Source organism: Myotis daubentonii, chromosome 15 (genome assembly GCF_963259705.1).
Source record: "Myotis daubentonii chromosome 15, mMyoDau2.1, whole genome shotgun sequence".
NCBI classification, from domain to species: domain Eukaryota; kingdom Metazoa; phylum Chordata; class Mammalia; order Chiroptera; family Vespertilionidae; genus Myotis; species Myotis daubentonii.
In genome coordinates, this window is record NC_081854.1 from 39,836,955 (window position 1) to 39,858,038 (window position 21,084).

At 39.2% G+C, this 21,084-nt stretch overlaps 1 protein-coding gene across 1 annotated transcript in view; it reads right to left on the bottom strand.

Annotated features, from left to right (window-relative positions):
* The window catches only part of CNTNAP4 (contactin associated protein family member 4), a 246,084-nt gene that overhangs the window by 99,994 nt on the left and 125,006 nt on the right, over window positions 1-21,084 (bottom strand). Inside the window, exon 4 of the mRNA XM_059667397.1 lies at window positions 9,370-9,517. Coding sequence (XP_059523380.1) covers window positions 9,370-9,517 — 148 coding nt within the window. The remainder of the gene's footprint in view (window positions 1-9,369; window positions 9,518-21,084) is intronic.

Genomic DNA, 21,084 nt, shown 5'->3' on the forward strand with positions numbered 1-21,084 from the left:
AGAGGTCCTCAGGAAGCGGAACCCCTGGCAGATGACCTTGACCTAGTGAAAGCCTGGTTCTAAGATTTGTTGGGACAGGTCTATTTTGGTTTGTCCTCAGCCCTAGGGCATAACACCTGGTCTTCAAGTGTGGTCTTTACTCCTAAGGCAATGCCTTTCTGACTTTTCAGTTAAAAGCCCAAGGTATTGAGCAAGTCCATCTAAATTGGCAGGACTTGAACTCCAAAGGTGGCCTTTCCAGCACTAGAAAGATTCTGACATCTTCAGAACTTTAATCCCCTAGTTTCTGCTTTCAACAGGGTTCTTGGAAGCTCATCTTAGGAATCAGCCAAGGATTCATGGGAGATTTGTATGCAGGAGTTGACTCTCTCCCTCTCTGACTCCCTCCTTTTCAGTATTCCAATCTAAATTTCTAGCCACTCTGGCCACCTTGAACTCTGACCTCTGTCTCCTCAGCCTAGTAAAGGCATATGATGTCTTGCAAACTGGGATGTGTTTTTAGGAACAAGTTGGTTCAATGTATATCTCCTGGAGTATACCTTCCTTCATTCAAAAATCAAGTCTTCTCAAGATTCTGCTGGTTTTAAGTTGAACTTCAAAGCCCTGAAACAGTTTCTTAAATATATATTTTATCCAGGAATTATCATTGTTATGGGCAGCATGACAGTCCAATAAAAGCTACTCGGCTATGACTGGTACGGAAAAGCAAATTGTCTTTTTATGAACTATTATAATAATTGATTTGGTCTATTAATATTTAGAATTACAAAAGTGGGCATATACTAATTCTATTACTCTTTATTTATTACCTGGAATAATATCTTAAAAGATAAATTCCCTCCAGTCTTCTATTTGGTTACCTTTAGGTATGGGATACATTGGAAAAGTCGAATAAATGTTTGATGTTTTCCTTACATTTATTCGTTTTCAAAATAATGAGATGGCTCCTTCATATCTCTCAGAAGTGACCAATGAGATTTTTTAGTATCATCATGAGCCCGTTTACTTAAACATATTTAATATATTTCAAAACTGCGGGTGCTGTCCTTATTGATGCTAAAATATGTCCACCTTTGGTCAGTGAGAGATTCATCAGTTGGTTCTTTTGACATAAGTCTGATGGGTTTTTCAGTTTCCTTATTTTCTGGTATTATAATACTTAAACTTATTTTAACTTAACATAACTTCTCTTATCATTAAATTAAAATCTTCAGTCTATAAACTTTGCAAAGAATGATAATTTATCCTCTTTTATTTTAGCTGACCAGAATCTATCTTTGTTGCAAATGTTGACACACAATGGGATTCCTCAGCTACAGTATTAGTTGATAAACAACCTGAGAACAGGAATATATTTAATTCACTTGGGTCAAGATTTTAGCAGTTAACCTGTGTAAGTATATTAATAAATAGATCTTAAATTCCATTATAACTCTTCTTTATAGTGAATCTAACAAATTTACTGCTTTTCATTTTTTTTCCTAACCAGACATGTGGTATGTGAGATTAGCATCCTGAAATGAGAAGACTGTTACCTAGTTCTCTCATCTTTTTTTTCCCCCAGGTGAATATTTGTACTTGTCATGCCAGTTTCTTACATTTCTTAATATGTTTTCTAAACTAAAATCTACTAATGTAAGTAGTCAAAACTTTCAATTTTAAAATGCATATTCTTACTTTTAAAAAGATAACACAAGTTTTGTAATTATTGACTTGTTATGCTATTTATTAAATAGAATCCATAATGTTCTCTTAAATAGTCTGCATTTAAGAAAATAAACACAGTTTAACACTTCTCTATATTTATTCTCTTCTAATCTCCTCCCTCAGTTCTCCCTGTGTTCTATGCCTGGTCTTTACCAGGCTGAATATACCACTTGGATGATAGGAAAAACCTTCCTGAGCTCATCAAGCCACCTCCTTCCATTCATTCATTTGTGCAGAAGACTAACAGTGAAAAGGAGCATCCAATTACAATAGAGAGTAAGGTGAGCATGATGTGATTGGGAGCAGACTGGCTGTTCCAGGAGCAGAGGACATGTCCTCTGACCTAAATGCGGAGGATCAGAGATGTCGTCAGAAACAATGATTTCTATGCTGAAGACAGGTGATGAGTAAAAGGAATATCTAGGTAGAGGAATGAAAGTTAGATGTATGGCAATTTCCTTAGAAAAATCTTAAAATCATGTTATGTGAAAGAAATGGAAATTACTTCAGTATGGCTCAACAGCTGATGTTTTTATTCTGTTGAGGATGAGGAAGGGAAGACCATGGATTGCAAGATGAGAATGATTACCTAAAAACCAGAGACAAGGAACTTAGAATTTACTAAGTGCAATTGTCTCAGCAATTCACCACTAATTAAAGAACATGATCTCCTGTGTCCTAACTGTGCTTCCTCAGGACATCTCAGACAGACACACTCATGCTCACCCTGTTTCTTTCCTTCCTCTGTCTTTGTTTACCATTGCTGACTTTCCTTGGGACATTTAGTAGAGTAGTATTTCTTTTTTTTAAAAAAAATATATATATATATATATTTTTTTGATTTTTTACAGAGAGGAAGGGAGAGGGATAGAGAGTTAGAAACATCGATGAGAGAGAAACATGGATCAGCTGCCTCCTGCACACCCCCTACTGGGGATGTGCCCGCAACCAAGGTACATGCCCTTGACCGGAATTGAACCTGGGACCTTTCAGTCCGCAGGCTGACGCTCTATCCACTGAGCCAAACCGGTTACGGCGAGTAGTATTTCTTTATCATCAAACATCTTCTTTTTCTTTCTTCCACAAGTTATTTCCTTACCCACATCTCCTGTCTAGATCTGTAAACAGGTGCGGAGCTGCTATGGCTAAGACATCTGAAATTTATGCTTTCCCTTTGAACCCATAAAACCTAGCTTCTGCTTCTCTCATTACTCAGGAAACAACTTCACGTTTACTGACATGAAAGTAGAACATGCTCTTTGATATGGATTTTCCATTCATTTGATGCTCCTTCATAACAAGTTACTGCTCAAACTCATTGGAACAGAGGGTAATACTAGTAAAAGTGTGCAGTTCTCACAACAGCCACTTCCCCTGCAATGTCCATAAGGGACCAGCGTGCACCCAGAACGCCAGCAAACACATGTGTCAGGCACAAGGGGAGCCTGGCATAAAAACACACACCACTTGAAAACGGCATAAAGTCTCTGGTTTAATAATGTTAGAAATGCATTCCTGCTTTTCAAAAGCATGAGTAGTTATTCAGACAGACCACTTCATACTTTAATTATTAGCAGTAATGGAATAAGTGGAAATGTTATGATTTAATAACAGAAATTATATTTATGTAGGTTTCAATTACATACCTTCAACCCAGAGGGTTTAGAGTTCCAACCTGCCAATTTCACAGGCACTTGAATTCAACTGCATCAACAATGGAGTTAATTAGCTCTCCTGTGCCCTTTCGGAACTCATTTTTTCTCCTGTGCCCCCTCCCAGTAAATGGCACTATTTACCAGATAGGTCTTCAAATCTGATGACTCAGTGCCCCTCACAGACCATCACGAAGCTCTCTTGATTCAATATCCTCAGTATATTTTGCATCTGATGCACGTCAAGAGAACCCTCTCTTCTGAGTCCTGGTCCTCTCGTTTGAGGCTCTATTGTCACTTCACAAGTTCAGGGGTCTAACTGATCTGCTGCCTCCAATCTGCACCCCTCATTTCAGTCTGCATGACCATTCTCAAATATAGACTGACCCTCTAAGCCAGTGGTTCTCAACCTTCCTAATGTCGTGACCCTTTAATACAGTTCCTCATGTTGTGGTGACCCCCAACCATAAAATTATTTTCGTTGCTACTTCATAACTGTAATTTTGCTACTGTTATGAATCGTAATGTAAATATCTGATATGATATATGTGTTTCCCGATGGTCTTAGGCGACCCCTGTGAAAGGGTCGTTTGACCCCCAAAGGGGTCTCGACCCACAGGTTGAGAACCGCTGCAAGCAATCCTCGTTCCTGAGCTTGACTGGGGTACACCCCTCCTCCTATTTGGACTATCCCAGCCTCCCATGTGAAATATCTGTTTCAGTTTCAAAACCTAGTGCTGTTTTTCTCATACTAATCTCAATTTATCAATCACTTATTCCTCACACCCTACATACACTAATTTGCATTGAGTGTGTTCAGTTTTTATAACATTCCCTTTTCTGACTTAAGGTCCAACACCCCATGTTAGTTGCCATAATGGGCCTGTTTTTACAAATACTCATGCACACGCGCCTACATTCTTCCACTTCTCTCTCTCTCTCTCTCTCCACCCCCTCATTGGTGAGCAAGTTGACAGCCAGCTCTGCAGGGTCACCCTGGACCCCCTTTTGTGGCTGTTATTCACAGTGGCCTTGGGGGTTATCTTAGCAACATGTACATTGCTTTCTTGGCTTTTATTGTACAGTCAGTACTATAAATTTTCCATTTGGGGTTTTGTAACTTTGTAGCAATTTAGATACTGTTGTGTTTATACTTTGCTATGGAGAGTGAAAGGATTGTGTTAACAAAACCTAGCATTAGAAAGCAAAAATATTATATATAACAATGATTCATACTATATATACTATTTTAGATTTTCTCCATATACCCAATACCTAGTAGAGTTCTCTTTCAGCAAATGTCAAAAAATACTTAAAAGGAGAATGCATGTATGATTCATCTAGTCGTCAAGAGCACCGGCTTTAGAAGGCAATGGATCTGAATTTAAATCCTAGATCTAACACAGGCGGTGTAATCCTGGACAAGGTTCTGTATTTCTCTATGGTTCATGTTCCCCCGTCCCCTATGTCAGGAGACTTGAGACACACGGGCTGGCGGCTGGCATGCAACCCTCCAGGCCTTCCTCACACTCCACTTAATTGCCGGCACAGACCCGTGTCCCCTGACTGTGGCTCAGGAGAGAGACCCCGCCCACCTCCCAACACTGCTTTTCTTTTTTTAGGGATTGAAGGAGCATGGCCTGGTACATCTGGAGAAAATCCAGCCTGATCCTAGGTCTGGATTATTCCAGACAAAACCTTGCAGCTGTGTTCTTGTGCTGGTAACACCTGCAGCTCTTTCTTGAGGAAAGGGGAAGCCAATGGCCCCATCTATTTCTGCAGTGGGTGGCCCAGAGAAAGCCACAGGCCCTGCGCAGCCAACAATTCTGCTTATCTCCTCTTACTCCTGGATAAAATGGTAATATTCATGCTCTACTTCCCTATGCTGTTAGCAGTAAATCAGAAAATGCCTAGAAAGAATAGTATCTGACACGTATTAACTGTTTAATAAATGATGTTTATACAGTATCGTGCTTTAGTAAATTAATATTCTGTAAGGCTGATGCTATGAATAAGTGTGACTATGGTGTATATGAGGAAGTGAAGTCAATTTGATCAAATAGAATCCCATAAAGCACCCACAGCCAACCCATCTGTGGTTATTTTAGGTAATCTCTGAGAGTAGTTTTCTATTAAGTTTATTACTTCTTCTCTTTTACCCAAATTATAAAACTGTCATTTTACATTGAATCCTATCAAATTGTTTAACCATATGTATTTATGTTCGTGTTAAAGACATGATGGCTCCCAGTGTTGCTACTTAGACTGTGGGTCAATGAAAAAAGAAGGCTGACAAAAGATGTGGACATTGTGCTCACTCCAAGAGATGGCAAGTGAAGTCCCAGAGAAAAGAATGTCCCCAGGGTTCCAGATCAATCAAGGGGGAGGGGCTGATCTGAGTTATCATTACGCATATGTTAGCAGCGAACTCAAAGGAGCCTGTTCCGCAGCAGCTACTTCCAAACGGACCGTGTGAGTGCTGCTTCAGTTTTAGAAAAACAGCCTCAATGGTCTTGTGAAACTAATGATGAATTTACATCCTAGTTTGAATGTGTATTAAGTGTGTAACACTGAAAAAATCACTCAACATTTCTAAGCCTCCATGAAATGGGTGCTTTTTTAGGATTAAATTTGAATGTCTATAAAAACTGTATCTGGCAGAGAGTAAGTGCTCCACAAACTGTTAGCTATCATTACACTGTGATAAATAAATATTCTGCAAGGTGGAGACTCTGAAAATAACTATAAATCTGAAGCATTTTGAAGTTTGTTTTGTAAATTGTTCATCGTGTGACATGAGCTTTGCTAACGACTGTGATCCAAAGACAAATAAGACAGACAGGGTTCTGTGCACCAGAACCAAAATCGGGGATGGGATATTGTTTTAGGGATGGTTTTTTGAAGTGTAACAATTGTGAAGAGAGGAACTAACACATAACAGGAGCGGCCAAGCTGATTGTTGAAGCCAAGAAAACCAGCAGGAAGTTGGGCAGATGGTGAGAAGCAAGCTGCCCAGGGCTCATCACTATGATTCAGCAGCTGGAGGGAACATGAGCATTGAGTGAGCTCAGGTTCTGGACGCTGGTGGACTTGGCTGCCCACCAGCTCTGTCCCTGCCTATCTGTGTAGCTTGAGCGAGTCATCCTCCCTAGGCATTCATTTCCTCATTTGCAAAGTTGGGGGACTGGAATTGTTATCTAATGATACTTATCTGGACATTTTTTTTGAATAATAAACCAACTGCTTAATATAGTGCAGATATAAGCACTCGATAAAAATTTGTTATTTTTAGAAAGATAAAAATGAATACTATTAATATTAGTACTATTGTGATTCTTATTATTACTCTTTTTTAAAATATATTTTTGTTGTTTTCAAAGAGGAAGGGAGAAGGAGAGGTAGAAACATCAGTGATGAGGGATCAGCTGCTTCCTGCACGCCCCTATGTGCCCTGACCAGGAATTGAACCGTGACCTCCTGGTTCCTAGGTCAATGCTCAACCACTGAGCATTGCCTGTTGGGCCTAATTATTACTCTTGATATCAACACTATGATTACCATCCTGTAGGCCCTGGCAGGGACATGATGCTTGCTGGTAGAGGTGGACACCAGGAGTGTCACTGAGTAGCAAGTAGACCTATGCAATATGTACAGATGGGTTCTCCGTCTGACACAGTTGAGACAACTTCAACAAGCCATTCGCCCTCTGAATGACATGCCTTCCTTGCACGTAAATAACGTGAGCCAGAACCCAACTTAACTTATACCCCAACATGACAACATATAGGTGAAGAAAGCTTTAGTGGCTAAAAAAATAAAGGTTCAGTGGGGAAATGATGATGGAGTGGAACTGAACAGTCCTGGATTCTTTTCTGGTTTCTTCGTGTACTCGAGTAAGATGCTGGGCAAATTACTCAATTTCTCCAGACCTCAGGCTGCTCATCTGATGACGGTAGATCAGGCTAATGAACTCATTGTTCTGTAATACAGGAGCATCTCACAGGATGGGGAAGCTTGAGGTGGGCTATCAATAACTCTTAGGTGCCCTCCCCACAAAAAGACATAATAAAAGTGCTTCATTAAGAGGAGACTAAGTGAAATCTGTGGTTTTTATCTTTGTTATGTGAAAGTATTTCAAACACAAATTATATTTTGGCAGAGGTCTTTACCCTTTCTATGAATTTATGCTGAGGGCGAAGCATAAGTGAGTTGCATGGTGTATTATTTTTAAGCTGGAGAAAAAAGCATTCTTTGGTCTCTTAAAGATAAAGCTTATACTAAATAGAACACTGTCTCTTTTATGAAATTCAGGGTGCCCATATGAAACATCCAAATATGTACCAGTGGCGGTGGGAGAGCTCTAATATCTGAAAACTGGGATTTAGTCAATCGTTGTCGATTTAGATAACTGGATTCACGTATGTCTACAAACATGTATGTATACTTATCTCTATATCAATTTTCCTATCTGTAAAATGTTTCCAGTTCTTTTAAAAAAAATTTCAGTCCTCACCCAAGGATATGTTTGTTGATTTTAAAGAGATGAAGGGGGGAAAAAAGAAAGAGAAAGAGCGAGAAACATCCATCCATTGCCTCCCATACACACCCCAACCAGGGATCAAACCCTAAACCTAGGTATGGACCCTGACCAGGAATAAAACCTGCAACCTTTTGGTGTATAGGATGATGCTCCAACCTATACTGAGACACCTGGCCAGAGCAAATGCTTCCATTTCTGATTTAAAATATAAAAGATGTATTGGCATGCAGGGACATACAAAAATTTCTTTTTGCAATTCTCAGATGATTAGTTACACTGAACATCTTTTCATATGTCTATGGGCCATCTGTAAGTCCTCTTTGGCAAAGTGTTTATTCAGGTCTTTGCCCATTTTTTAATTGGATTGTTTGTTTTTTTGGTGTTGAGCTTTGTAAGTGTTTTATAAACTTTGGTTGTCAACTCCTTATCGGATGTGAATGTGTTCTCCCATTCAGTGGTTGTCTTTACATTTTGTTGATGATTTCCTTTGTTGTACAAAACCTTTTTAACTTGATACAGTTACATTTATTTCCCTTGCCCAGGGCAATATAGCACCTCACACCTGTCAGAATGGCTATGATCAATAAATCAACAAACAATGAAGAAAAGGGAACCCACATGCACTGTTGGTGGAAATGCAGATTGGTGCAGCCACTGTGGAAAGCAGTGTGAAGTTACTTCAAAAATTTAAAATGGAACTGCCTTATGACCCAACAACTCAACTTCTAGGAATATATTTGAAGAAACCCAAAACATTAATTCAAAGGAATATGTGTGCCCCTAAGTTCATTGCAGCATTACTTATAATAACAAGATTTGGAAGCAGCCCAAATGCCCATCAGTAGATGAGTGGATAAAAAAAATCTGTGGTACATTTACACAATGGAATACTACTCAGCAGTAAAAATGAAGAAAATCTTACCTTTTGTTACAGCATGGATGGACCTGCAGAGTATTATGCTAAGTGAAATAAGCCAGTCAGAGAAAGACAAATACCATATGATTTCACTCATATGTGTAATCTCATGAACAAAATGAACTACCTATCAAGCAAAATAAAGACAGACCCATAGACAGAGAGCAGGCTGACAGCTGAGGGGGTGGGGGTTGGGGGATGGAGAGATTGAGAAAAAAAAGAGAAAAAAATCATGGACATAGACAACTGTGGGGATTGCCAGGGGGAGGGAGGTGAGGGGGGGGTGGAGGAAAGTAAAGGGGGATAAATGGTGATGGAAGAAGATTTGATTTGGGGTGATGCACACACAATAGTGTACAGATGATGTGTTGTGGAATTGTGCATCTGAAATCTGTATAATTGTGTTAACCAGTGTCACCTCAATAAATTCAATAAAAAGGGGAAACATCATTCTTTTATCTCTTTACATATCTATAAAGTCAATTTCTGCATGGAATTTGGCTTTTCAAACCTCTCCTCTGATAGGTATTTTAGCGTGCTGGATGAACACTTACTGTATGCGCATCCAAACACCTCGATCCGCATTCCAATTCTGCCCTTGGGGTTCCACTCCAAAGGGAGGAAGCGCAGAAACCTGGCCTTGATCGAAGGCTGGAGTCTATAGTACACAACACTGTCTGCATTTGCATTTCCTGAAAATCCCTAGAAAAAAAGAAAAGAAGAAAATAATTGTACCCAAAGCATATCCATCTCACCTCGTCACCTTGAATGTTGGTGAGCAATGTCTAAATTGCTTGTTTACTGTAACAACAGCTAACTTCTTTAAGAATATCATATTCTCAGTTATGTCCCAATGTCTCCCCATCCACAGAAGTTACTATTGCCTAAATTTTTCTTTATATTCAGATAGTTTAAATTCCACCATTCCCATTAAACCACCATTTAACCATGATAACCTCGAGTGTTGTTTCTCTAAAGTGCACATTCTACTTAAAACATTGTAGAGAGCACAGAAAGTTAAGAAAATCTTCTATCAGTATTCAAAATCCAAGATCAGCAAAGAAGTAGCTCACATCACTGATGAATGGGTAAGGTTATGCCATGTCTCTGTTGTTTCACTTTCTCATCTTACTCATTAACATCAACAAATGTATCACCCAACATTCAAGTCAGAACTGCACTCTAATAGCGGGTTGTTAAACTTCACCACACTGCTGGATAAGCACATTACAAATCGTTAAGGGAAATTGCAAGCAATAATAATTTGGAAAGACCTGTAATTAGACTTACGGACTCTAGAATTTGAAAGCTAAAAGGACCTTGAGAATGATGCTAAGCTAGCACAGTCAAATTGTAGGTGGGGAAATTAAAGGTCAGAAAGATAGGGAAATAAACAAGAAACTATTATACAGCAAAATCAGGAGTGATGTTCCCCCTACAAAATGTCACAATGCACCTACTCGACACAGCTCACCTGTGAAACCCACACACCACAGCCCCTAACATGTAAGCAGGTTTCAGTTTCTCCTATATGGCATACTGCAAGGCTCCACAGAGGAAGAAGTTAGGATGAAACAAAAGTTGTTCTAAAAAAAATTGTATTTTTGATTTTCTTCCTCTTCCTCCTCCTCCTTTCATTTAACTTTAACAATCAGCATATGTAGAACCAAAGTAAGGGATGATGCTTCCACCTTTTTCAGGCTCATGATACATCGCCCTATTACCACAACGGGATCAACAAATGAGTCAACCTCATGTACATTACGCAGGCAAAAGCCAATAAATGCATTAGGAATACCAGTACCCAGGGAATTTCTTCATTTGCCTACTTTTCTTTCTACTTCAGAAAGACCCCTTTACCAGCATCTACCAAAATATTTTCTAATAAATAAAAATAACAGTCTGAGTGTTTCACAGTCAGATTAATTTGATTTGATTCGCCTTTTCAGTCAATTATCTGCCTCCTACCACCACCACCCCCAATACCCCATGTGCCCAATTCCCAGGCTTACAAACACAGTTCTGTGGTGGCACCTCCACAGTGTATCAAAAATTAGGGCATCTTTCTTCATCTCATCTGTGACCAACAAGCATCATGTCACCAGAACCACCGCAATGGCCCCTCCCTCACTTTTTTATTCTTCTGTTCCCTGACACCATGTCTCCATCCCCATCCCAAATCTCTTCGCCTCCAAGCACTCAGTAATATATTTAAAGGTAAATTAAATAACATCACTCCCCCTGCCTCTGTTACCACGTAGAACAAAATCCAAACTCCATATCAAACAAACAGCCTTTGGCAACAACCTCCATTATGTGTCAGCCACGCTAGATTTCTTTGAACAAGCCAGGCTCAGGCAGACTGTTCATTCCTCCCTGAAGGTTCTTCCCTTGAGGTCTTTGCATGACCAGCTGCTCTTGTCATTTCAGGCCTTGGTCCAAATATTACCACCTTCCCCATTCTAGCTTCTAATGTGGTGTATCTGACCTTCCTGCATCTAATCTTCTTGTTTTATTTATTTTTCATATCACTCATTATTTGGGGATCTTCTTTTGTTTGTCATTTATTTATCTTATCACAGTATAAGACAAAACTCCACTAAACTGAGGACCTTTTAGGGCCTTCCATCCACAGTCCCTAGGGCATGGCTTGGCTCAAATAAAAAAATATTTGTGCCCAGCTGGCATGACTCAGTAGTTGAGCACTGACCTATTAACCAGGAGGTCATTGTTCAATTCCTAGTCAAGGCACATGCTCGATCCCCAGTAGGAGGTGTTCAAGAGGCAACCAATCAATGACTCTCATCACTGATATTTCTATCGCTCGCTCCCTCTCCCTTCCTCTCTGAAATCAATTAAAAATATTTTTTAAAAAATAAAAATATACTTGTTGTATGTGTATGTTTCGGAAAGGCTGGGCTTGAAAACAACAAAGTTCAACAGGATTCTCAATTACAGGATCTCTCGGGGCATGTCAAAGGCGAATGTGCAAATGTGCACTGTATCTCCCATAACAAGGATAGTTATCCAAGGTGTTTCAAACATATTAGGTCCACATTTCTAGTTACTCTTTCCCAGAACATAAACAGAAGAACATTGTTTAATTCCACAGGCATTTGGACTCTGATAACCAGAACCTTGTGGAATGCTCCATTCTATTCCACTGGTCAAAATTTCATGCTCTGGGCATTGGTGTGTGTGTGTGTGTGTGTGTGTGTGTGCGCGCGCACGCGCGCGCGCGTGTGTGTGTGTGTGTGTGTTTGCAGGCTCTCCAAATCAGGATAATGTGCATACAGGATTGAAAGCCTGGTCCAAATATTACCACCTTTCTGATCCCCGCTTCTAAAGTAGTGTATCTGACACCCCTGCATCTATAGACATTCAATCCTAATCAGACCCTCTTATCCTCTGAATCCATTTTCCTGGGTGCCACTCACAGGCTAATACAATACCTAATTATGATTTCTTTCAGTGAACAGCTGGATGATGAATTGGCTCCATAAGAGCTCACATTTTTTTCAAAATTAATGTAACTTCATAGATTTAGATAGATGTCGCTACGATGATCACGGCGTCTTACGGGGTTAGGAGAAAAGATGCATAGTGACAGTGGCAATAGGCAAGCAGAGCAGGCAGGGCTTTCACATTTCCCTGATTGCTTTTGACTTATTTGAATTTTGAGAACATAAGGAAGAAATATAAGATGCATAGTTTGTATATGTAATATAAATATCCTGCCCAATTCAGAATTGTAAGCAGTTTTTCATACAAAGCTTGAGGGAAATTATGAGGTGGGAGATATGTGGGTTTTTTTTTAATTAAATCTTTATTGTTCAGATTATTACAGTTGTTCCTGTTTTTTCCCCCTATAGCTCCCCTCCACCCAGTTCCCATCCCCGCCCTTACCCCTCCCACTGTCCTTATCCAGAGGTGTACGATTTTTATCCATTCTCTTCCCACACCCCCCACACCCCTTTCCCCCCCGAGAATAGTCAGTCCACTCCCTTTCTATGCCCCTGATTCTATTATATTCACCAGTTTATTCTGTTCATCAGATTATTTATTCACTTGATTTTTAGATTCACTAGTTGATATATGTGTATTTGTTGTTCATAATTTGTATCTTTAACTTTTTCTTCTTCTTCCTCTTCTTAAAGGATACCTTTCAGCATTTCACATAATCCTGGTTTGGTGGTGATGAACTCCTTTAGCTTTTTCTTATCTGTGAAGCTCTTTATCTGACCTTCAATTCTGAATGATAGCTTTGCTGGGTAAAGTAATCTTGGTTGTAGGTTCTTGGTATTCATCACTTTGAATATTTCTTGCCACTCCCTTCTGGCCTGCATAGTTTTGGTTGAGAAATCAACCGACAGTCGTATGAGTACTCCCTTGTAGGTAATTGACTGTTTTTCTCTTGCTGCTTTTAAGATTCTCTTTTTGTCTTTTGCTCTTGGCATTTTAATTTTGATGTGTCTTGGTGTGGTCCTCTTTGGATTCCTTTTGTTTGGGATTCTCTGTGCTTCCTGAAATTGTAAGTCTATTTCTTTCACCAGGTAGGGGAAATTTTCTGTCATTATTTCTTCAAATAAGTTTTTAATATCTTGCTCTCTCTCTTCTTCTGGCACCCCCATAATTCGGATGTTGGTATGCTTAAAGTTGTCCCAGAGGCTCCTGACACTATCTTCATATTTTTGGATTCTTTTTTCTTTTTGTTTTTCCAGTTGGGTGTTTTTTGCTTCTTCGTATTTCAAATCTTTGACTTGATTCTTACAATCCTCTAGTCTGCTGTTGGAACTCTGTATAATACTCTTTATTTCAGTCAGTGTACGCTTAATTTCAAGTTGGTCCCTTTTCATAACCTCGAGGGTCTCACTAGATTTCTTGAGGGTCTCAATAAATTTATCGGCAGTTTCTAGAAAGTTCTTGAAGAACCTTTTAAGTGTGGTTTTGAACTCTATATCCAGTAGTTTGCTTTCCTCCATTTCTGTCATTTGTGACCTGTTTGTTTGTCTCCGCATTTTTTATGCTTCCCTGTGTTGATAGAGTGGATTTCTGTGCTAGGTGTCCTATAGGGCCCAGTGGCTCAGCCTCTCCAATTACCTGAGGTGGACACTCTTGGTGCACCCCTTTGTGGCCTTTGTGCACAGTTTTGTTGTAGTTAAGCCTTGATTGTTGTAGGTATCACTGGGAGGAATTGACCTCCAGGCCAACTGGATGAGAATCAGCTGTGTCTGCAGTGGGAGAATTTCTGTGCTGAAGACACCCTTCTGGGGCAAGACTTGTTTCAGTGGGGCTTTGGTGCTCACTGAGTCTGCCCCCTGAGTGTGTTGCTTATGGATCTGAAGAGTTGTAATCTGGATGGTCCCACTCTGACCACTGGGTACACTGGCTCTTGGATCTCTAAGGCGGTGCTAATTTAGCCTCTTCCTGAGGCTACCCAGCAGGAGCTATGGAGAGATCTGCAGATTCCTCTTCTTTGTTTGAGGTTTGGAGGTGCCCAGATGAGGCCCAGCTGTGAAGCCATGCAAGCTGCTGTGGGGCCTTGGGCCTTCTTTTGGAAGCTCTGGGTCTCTCTGACATAGCTGCAGTTTGTTAGGTAATTTTCAGATTGCAAAGGGCCAGGCCTTTCATATGCAAAAGCCTCTGCACACAGCTTGGGTGGGGTGAGGTCTCAGTGGATCAACAGGGTGGAGCAAGCAGCTATGGCTGCTCGTCAGGTCAGTCCTACCCTAAGAGGCCCTGTGTCTCAATGTCCCGGTAATCGCTGCAAGCACCTCTGAGAGAAAGCTGCCCTTGAGTTCCGACTGATGCCAGACAGTCCAGTTTCTCCCCGTAAGAGTCTGGGTCCCCAGAGACTCACCCGGAACTGGAGTTCAGAGCAGTCTGGAGCTTGAGACTCCCTCCCGATTGAAAAAGACAACCATGTCCTCAGTTGCCAGCCCTTTCCACGTGCGCCTCTGTACCTCTGCACTTTACTTCTGCACCTCCTCTGATTCTCAGTGTGCTTTTCTCTTTCCTTCTAGTTGTAGAATTTCCACTCAGCCAGCCTTCCTGTGGTTCTGGATGATGTCCCTTTTGTCTTTTAGTTGTATTTTTGAAGTTGTTGTGGGAGGCAGCAATTTCCGGTGTTTACCTATGTCACCATCTTGGTTTCTCCCGATATGGTTTTTACTTAGCATGTTTCAGTCATATCTAAATTTTAATGAGAATGTATTAATTTTACAATAATTGGTAAAATAAAGTAAGATATAGACATAGAAAGTGTGTACAGTGACAGAATAGATAGAAGTATCATTTAGCTGTGCTCTGGGTACCTTAAATAAGCTTTCTAAGATCAATACCATTGAGAACATAAGCACCAGAAATATTAATTAAATGCCGGGGTAGGCAAAAGTAGGTTTTCAGTTGCAATACAAATAAATAATACAATAATTAATAATTAATTCATGAATAAACTCTGTTTCACATACAATTCAACCTAATTTTGCCCACCCCGCTATATTTAACTGACCAATAATATTTGTATTGCTTTGCTCCACGTAATGAAGTTTTCCCAGTACACAAGACAAAGATTCTGCTATGGAACTCAATATTTAATGGTATTTTTTCAGCATGGGATTGACGATCCATCGCCTCATAAATGAAAATCCTATGCACACTATCACGTTTCACATATACGTCCTTTGTCTAGGAGACATTCTACAATTTGCTATGAAGATTTTTCATGCTGTCACAATTCATAAAGGAAATCGTGGGTTTAACTCTCTCTCAAAAATTGTATTACATGTTCGTGTCTTCCCTTGTATGTCAGAATTAGTTGAGGTGCTGTCTAGAAATGCAGACTTCTAATAGCTAGTGAGGTTGAACACCTTTTCAGATCTGCTGGCTCTCTGTATGTCTTCTTGGGAGAGGCGTCTCTTCAGTTCCTCTGTCCATTTTTTAATTGGATTGTTTCATTGTTTGGTGTTGAGTTGTATGAATTGTTTATATATTTTGGATATTAACCCCTCCCATGAGCTGTTGTGTGCAAATAACATCTCCCATTTGGTTGGTTGCCTTTTGTTTTGTTATCAGTTTCTTTTGCTGTGCAGAAGCTTTTAAATTTGATATAGTCCATTCATTTATGTTTGCCTTTGTTTCCTTTGCCTTTGGGGTCAAAGTCATATAAAATGTTCTTTACAACCAAGGTCCATAAGTTTAGTACCAATGTTTTCTTCTATGTACTTTATTGTTTCAGATCTTATATTTAGGTCTTTGATCCCTTTTAAATGAATTGTTTTACAATGGGACAATCTGTAATCTAATTTCATTCTTTTGAATGTGGCTTTCCAATTCTCCCAGCACCATGTATTGAAGAGGCTTTCTTTTTTCCAATGTGTATTTTTGGTTCCTTTGTCAGAAATTATTTGCCCATTCACCTATGGTTTATCAAAACTACTCAGATACCACCTCATACCTGTTAGAGTGAATACTATGGACAAGATAGGTGATACGTATTAAAAGGGTGTGGAGAAAAAGGAATATGCATTCACTGATGGTGGGAATGTAAACTGGTGCAACCACTGTGGAAAACATTATGCCGTTTCCTCAAAAAATTAAGAATAGAGTTACCATATGACCCAGCAATCCCTCTTTTGAGAATCTACCCAAAAAACTCAAAAACATTTATTTGAAAAGATATATGAACCCTTATGTTCATTGCAGCATCATTCATGGTAGAATGGAAACAAGCAAAGTGGCCTTCGATAGAAAACGGGATAATGATGATGTGGTACATATATACTATGGAATACTACACAGCCATAAGAAAAGATTAAATACTGCCATCTGTGACAACATGGATGGACCTTGAGAATATTATGCTATATGAAATGTCAGACAGAAAAAGCTAAGAACCATATGATTTCACTCATAGGTGGGATATAAAACTGAAACTCACAGACACAGACAGCAGTATGGTGGTTACCAGAGGGAAAGGTACAGAGAGCCAAATATATGGAAGATGATTTGACGTTAGGTGATGGGCACACAATGCAATATATAGATCATGTATCATAGTAATGTTCACTTGAAACATATATGACCCTATTAACCAATGTCACCCCAATACATTTAATAAAAATAAATAAATAACTAAAAATAAATTTTAAAGTTTGTTACTTAAAAAAAGAAATAAATGCAGTTTTCTAGATCCTGCACCTTTTGTACTAAACCTGTGGGTGGGCTGGGCTTTGCATTTCTAAACCATGCCAAGCTAATTTGCACTTTTGAAAATTCTTCTGACTTGTGGATAAACTGTGCTCTTTTTCCCACCCCGTATTATCGTAAAACTTGTCAGAGAGGGAAAAGATTTTAGAAGGCGAGTTCACTAGGGCTAACTTGCAAAGAGAGAAATAGACAGCAACTGTTCTGTGTCATCGATCTGAATATCTTCAAAGTCAAGTTTGTGTCTCAGCATCAGCCATCGCAGAAATATATTATGTAGCTTTAATATTTGCCTGAGCCCTGTGAAGTAGTAATTTTCTACCCACTTTAAAACTGAGGGTAATGAAAATTATAGAGGTTACGTGCCTAAAGCCACACAGCTAGAACATGGCATAGTAAGTAATTCCAGGCTTTTTTTTTTCTTTTTTTAACTCCAAAGCCCGTAATTTAGCTAAGCCATCAAAAGGCCTCATTCTAACAGAATATGAAAGCAAGAACTCACCCTAGAGGAAACGTGATATTTTATTTGAGGCTTTTTTAGTTTTTCTCATAATTTATATTTAAAGTCTTTGACACATTTGACAGTAATGCAACTTAAATTATTGCTGAACTGGGACACAGCTCTACTAGTTGACTTTTATAGACAAAAGGGTTGTTCTATTAAATTTTACATTTTTCTCAAAACTATTGGAGTAGAATGAAAATAAAAGGCAAATGTCCAATAATCAATAGGACTCTTGCATATAAATAAAAACCTTGTACAAGATACAGAATGTAAAGGAATATGTCATTACATCATCAACTATATGAAATATCTGCAAGTAAAATTAAGGTAATATGTCTTATTTGATAAAAATAAAAAAGCCTTAATTGCATTTTTCTTTTCTTTGAGACTTGATGATTTTCAAACTCAATGAGGTGTTCAGAGATTTTTTTGAAAATGTATTCTTACCAAGATAATTTATGGGATTAACGAATTAAAGTTTTACGCAGGATATTAAGTATTTCCATAATGATTCTAAAGTTTATGAAGAGGTGTAATAGCATTAATTTCTTTTTCAAATATTAACTGAGCAACTCATCTAAGAAAACCAAGATGCATAGAGAAATGCCATATGGCAGTTCATGAGGGAATCTAAAATACTGCTGTAATAAATCAGAAACATGAGACCAGTTACATGTGGTTATACAGCAGACTCTGTAATTACATAAAAATATGTCCAGCTCCCACCAAAATAAACAGCAACACTAGTAGAAATTCTACACAACAAATGGGCAAACATGAAAATTCCCTGACCTCTCTTACAAGAATGACTTACATATCTGATTTACATATGACCTACTTCCAAGTACAGCTCATTTTGATACTGTCAGCTGACATCTAGACACTAAATATATCATAACAACATGCTGTCTAAAGGAAATCAGCTCTTTGTGGTGTTGGTTATAAATATTTACAAAGTATGCTTCCCAAGAAATTGTCAGGTCTAAAAAAATGCAAAAGAAAAGCAAATAATAGTGGGGAATTTGCTAATATGAACCCAGATAAGAATACTTTTAAACATATATTGAACACGACAGCATAACTATATCTTCAAAAGTTGATTCTATTTTGTGAGTGTGAATGTAATTCATTTACTGTAATAGAGAAACAGCAGAGTATAGAAATCAAATTAGAGAAAGGTGTTTTGTTGTATGTATAATAAATCTCAATTTTCAAAATGAGTATAGAATTTTATTAATAGAAAATAAGTTTCTACCATCCCTCAGAAAGTCTTCAATATCTTTAAAATATTTATTTGAAGGATACCAAATTATTAACAATATTTTGGTGAGGTCCCATGTCCTAGCATTTATATTATAATCTGTAGAGACACAAAGTTGTAAAACATACTGTTTAGGCCCTTTTACCATAGAACAGTCTGATTTCTCAGGACAGAAAGATCAAATAGCAGGAGAGAGAAAGGACATGTAAGATACAACCTTCACTGTAGTCCACAACTATTGTTCAGACACAACAATAAATTGTTATGTGAAAGATACATGGACAGGTTATTAAGCTTAAATTTATAAGACAATAATATTTGTATAATTTTGTGGAAGATTAAAATTTTATTGAGATAGAAAATAACTTTTAACTAACAAAGCACCATGTTATGGTAGTGACAGATTACTAAATACTGAACAATCCTCCTGCTAGAAAAGCTATAAAAATGAAAAATGGGGAGTGAAGCACTAAAAGACAATAAACTATTAAACGTCCAAGATCTGGGAGACAAAACCCAGAAACCCAGAGGTAAACCTACCTGTGAAGCCCTTTCCTTTTTTTTTTTTTTTTTTACCTTTCCTCTTTATAGGTGACTAAAGGAATCCTGATAAGGAAAGGCTGAGATGCTGAGAATCTGAGCAGATCTTCTGACAACTCCAGAGTTAGGGACAAAATTTTAGTTCTAGATCCTTTAAGGATGGGATACCCTGGAAGCTTCCACAGGGTTCATGTCAGAACTTTGAGGGTCTACAACTTAGAATAAACGATAATCAGAAAGAGACAACTCCTCACAGAAATTAAAACTCAGCTTCTGATCTTCTCAATCCGTGAAATTATGTTAAGATAGTGATGTCTAGTGCTCCCCGCTGCCTGCAGAAGCAAATATAATTACACCCTTAAAAAGGAAACTGTCTAGACCCCAAATTATCTGTATAATTTTTCATATATAACGTCCTATACCCAACAGAAAATAATACAATAGCAGCAACTGTTCTTAAAGTGAACTTTATAGTTGTGAATATACACACATACAGTAGTAAAGAGGAAAGGCATCAGCTCTATATTAAAAGACTTTGGAAATCATCACTATACTGTATATAATAAAAAAAAACTGGACAAACTGAAAATCAATGACTTTTCTCAGACCCGTCAGAAAACTGAGGTTACATGGTGCTATGGACTGAATTGTGTGCCTCCAAAATTCACATCCTGAAGCTTTAATCACCAATGTGATGTATCTGGAGATGGAGCTTTTGAAAGGTGATTAGGTTTAGATTAAGTCATGAGGGTGGGGCTCTCATAATGAGTTTAGTGTCCTTATAAGAGGAGAAAGAAACCAGAGCTCTCTCTCACTTGCCAGCTGAGAACACAGCAAGCCTAGAAAAGGGTTTTCACCCGGAACCAAATCAGGCAGCAGCTTGACCTTGGACTTCTCAACCTCCAGAGCTATGAGAAATAGATACCTATTGTTTAAGCCACCCAGTCAATGGTATCTATACTAATAAAAGCCTATGTGGTCATCACGCCCTCAGGCCAAGATGCCCTCATGCCCTCACACCATAACAATCCATCACCAGGAGGCTGCATGCGCAGTGGGTACACACAGGTGTGTGGAGATTTGATGCTGTGTGCACAGCGTGAGGAAGGGGGGGGGGGGGTCCCAGCAGCTCTGCACAGCGATGCCGGGGGCAGGACCCCCGGCTCCGGCCTACCTCTTTGGGGCAATCCATCGAGGAGCCCCGGATGGGTTTGCAGGGCCTACCTCTTTGGGGAGATCGATGATGGGGCTCCTGCACTGTGAAAGGGCACAGGCCAGGCTGGGGAAACTTCCCCCCACCCCCCGCCGAGTGCACAAATTTCGTGCACTGGGCCTCTAGTTTTTTTATAACAGCCTGAGCTTACTAATGTACATGACAAACCACCAACAACCCTGAAATGTGGAAAGATAAGTCTATCCAGAGAATCAGAGCCGAGATATGTCCACCTATAGCAGAAGCCACTGGTGTCCACAAACTGATAGGAATGCTTATATGATAATTTTGATGAGTTGATGGAGGCGGAGTGTGAATTAGCATGACAGTAAGAAACTCCTGAAGACCACAGTACCCCCAGGAACCCTTCCATGTTCTCTATGAAGATCAGGAAAAATTTCCTCCTGGCTCTGGCAGGGAGGGGGGAGGGAAGACATTGTGAAATATGCCCAAAGTGCTCTCCATAACAAAGGCCTGCTGTCCAAGGAAGACTTTTCTAGAGCCTTATCCCAATTAGCAAAGGGCACTCCTCCCACTCGTTTCCC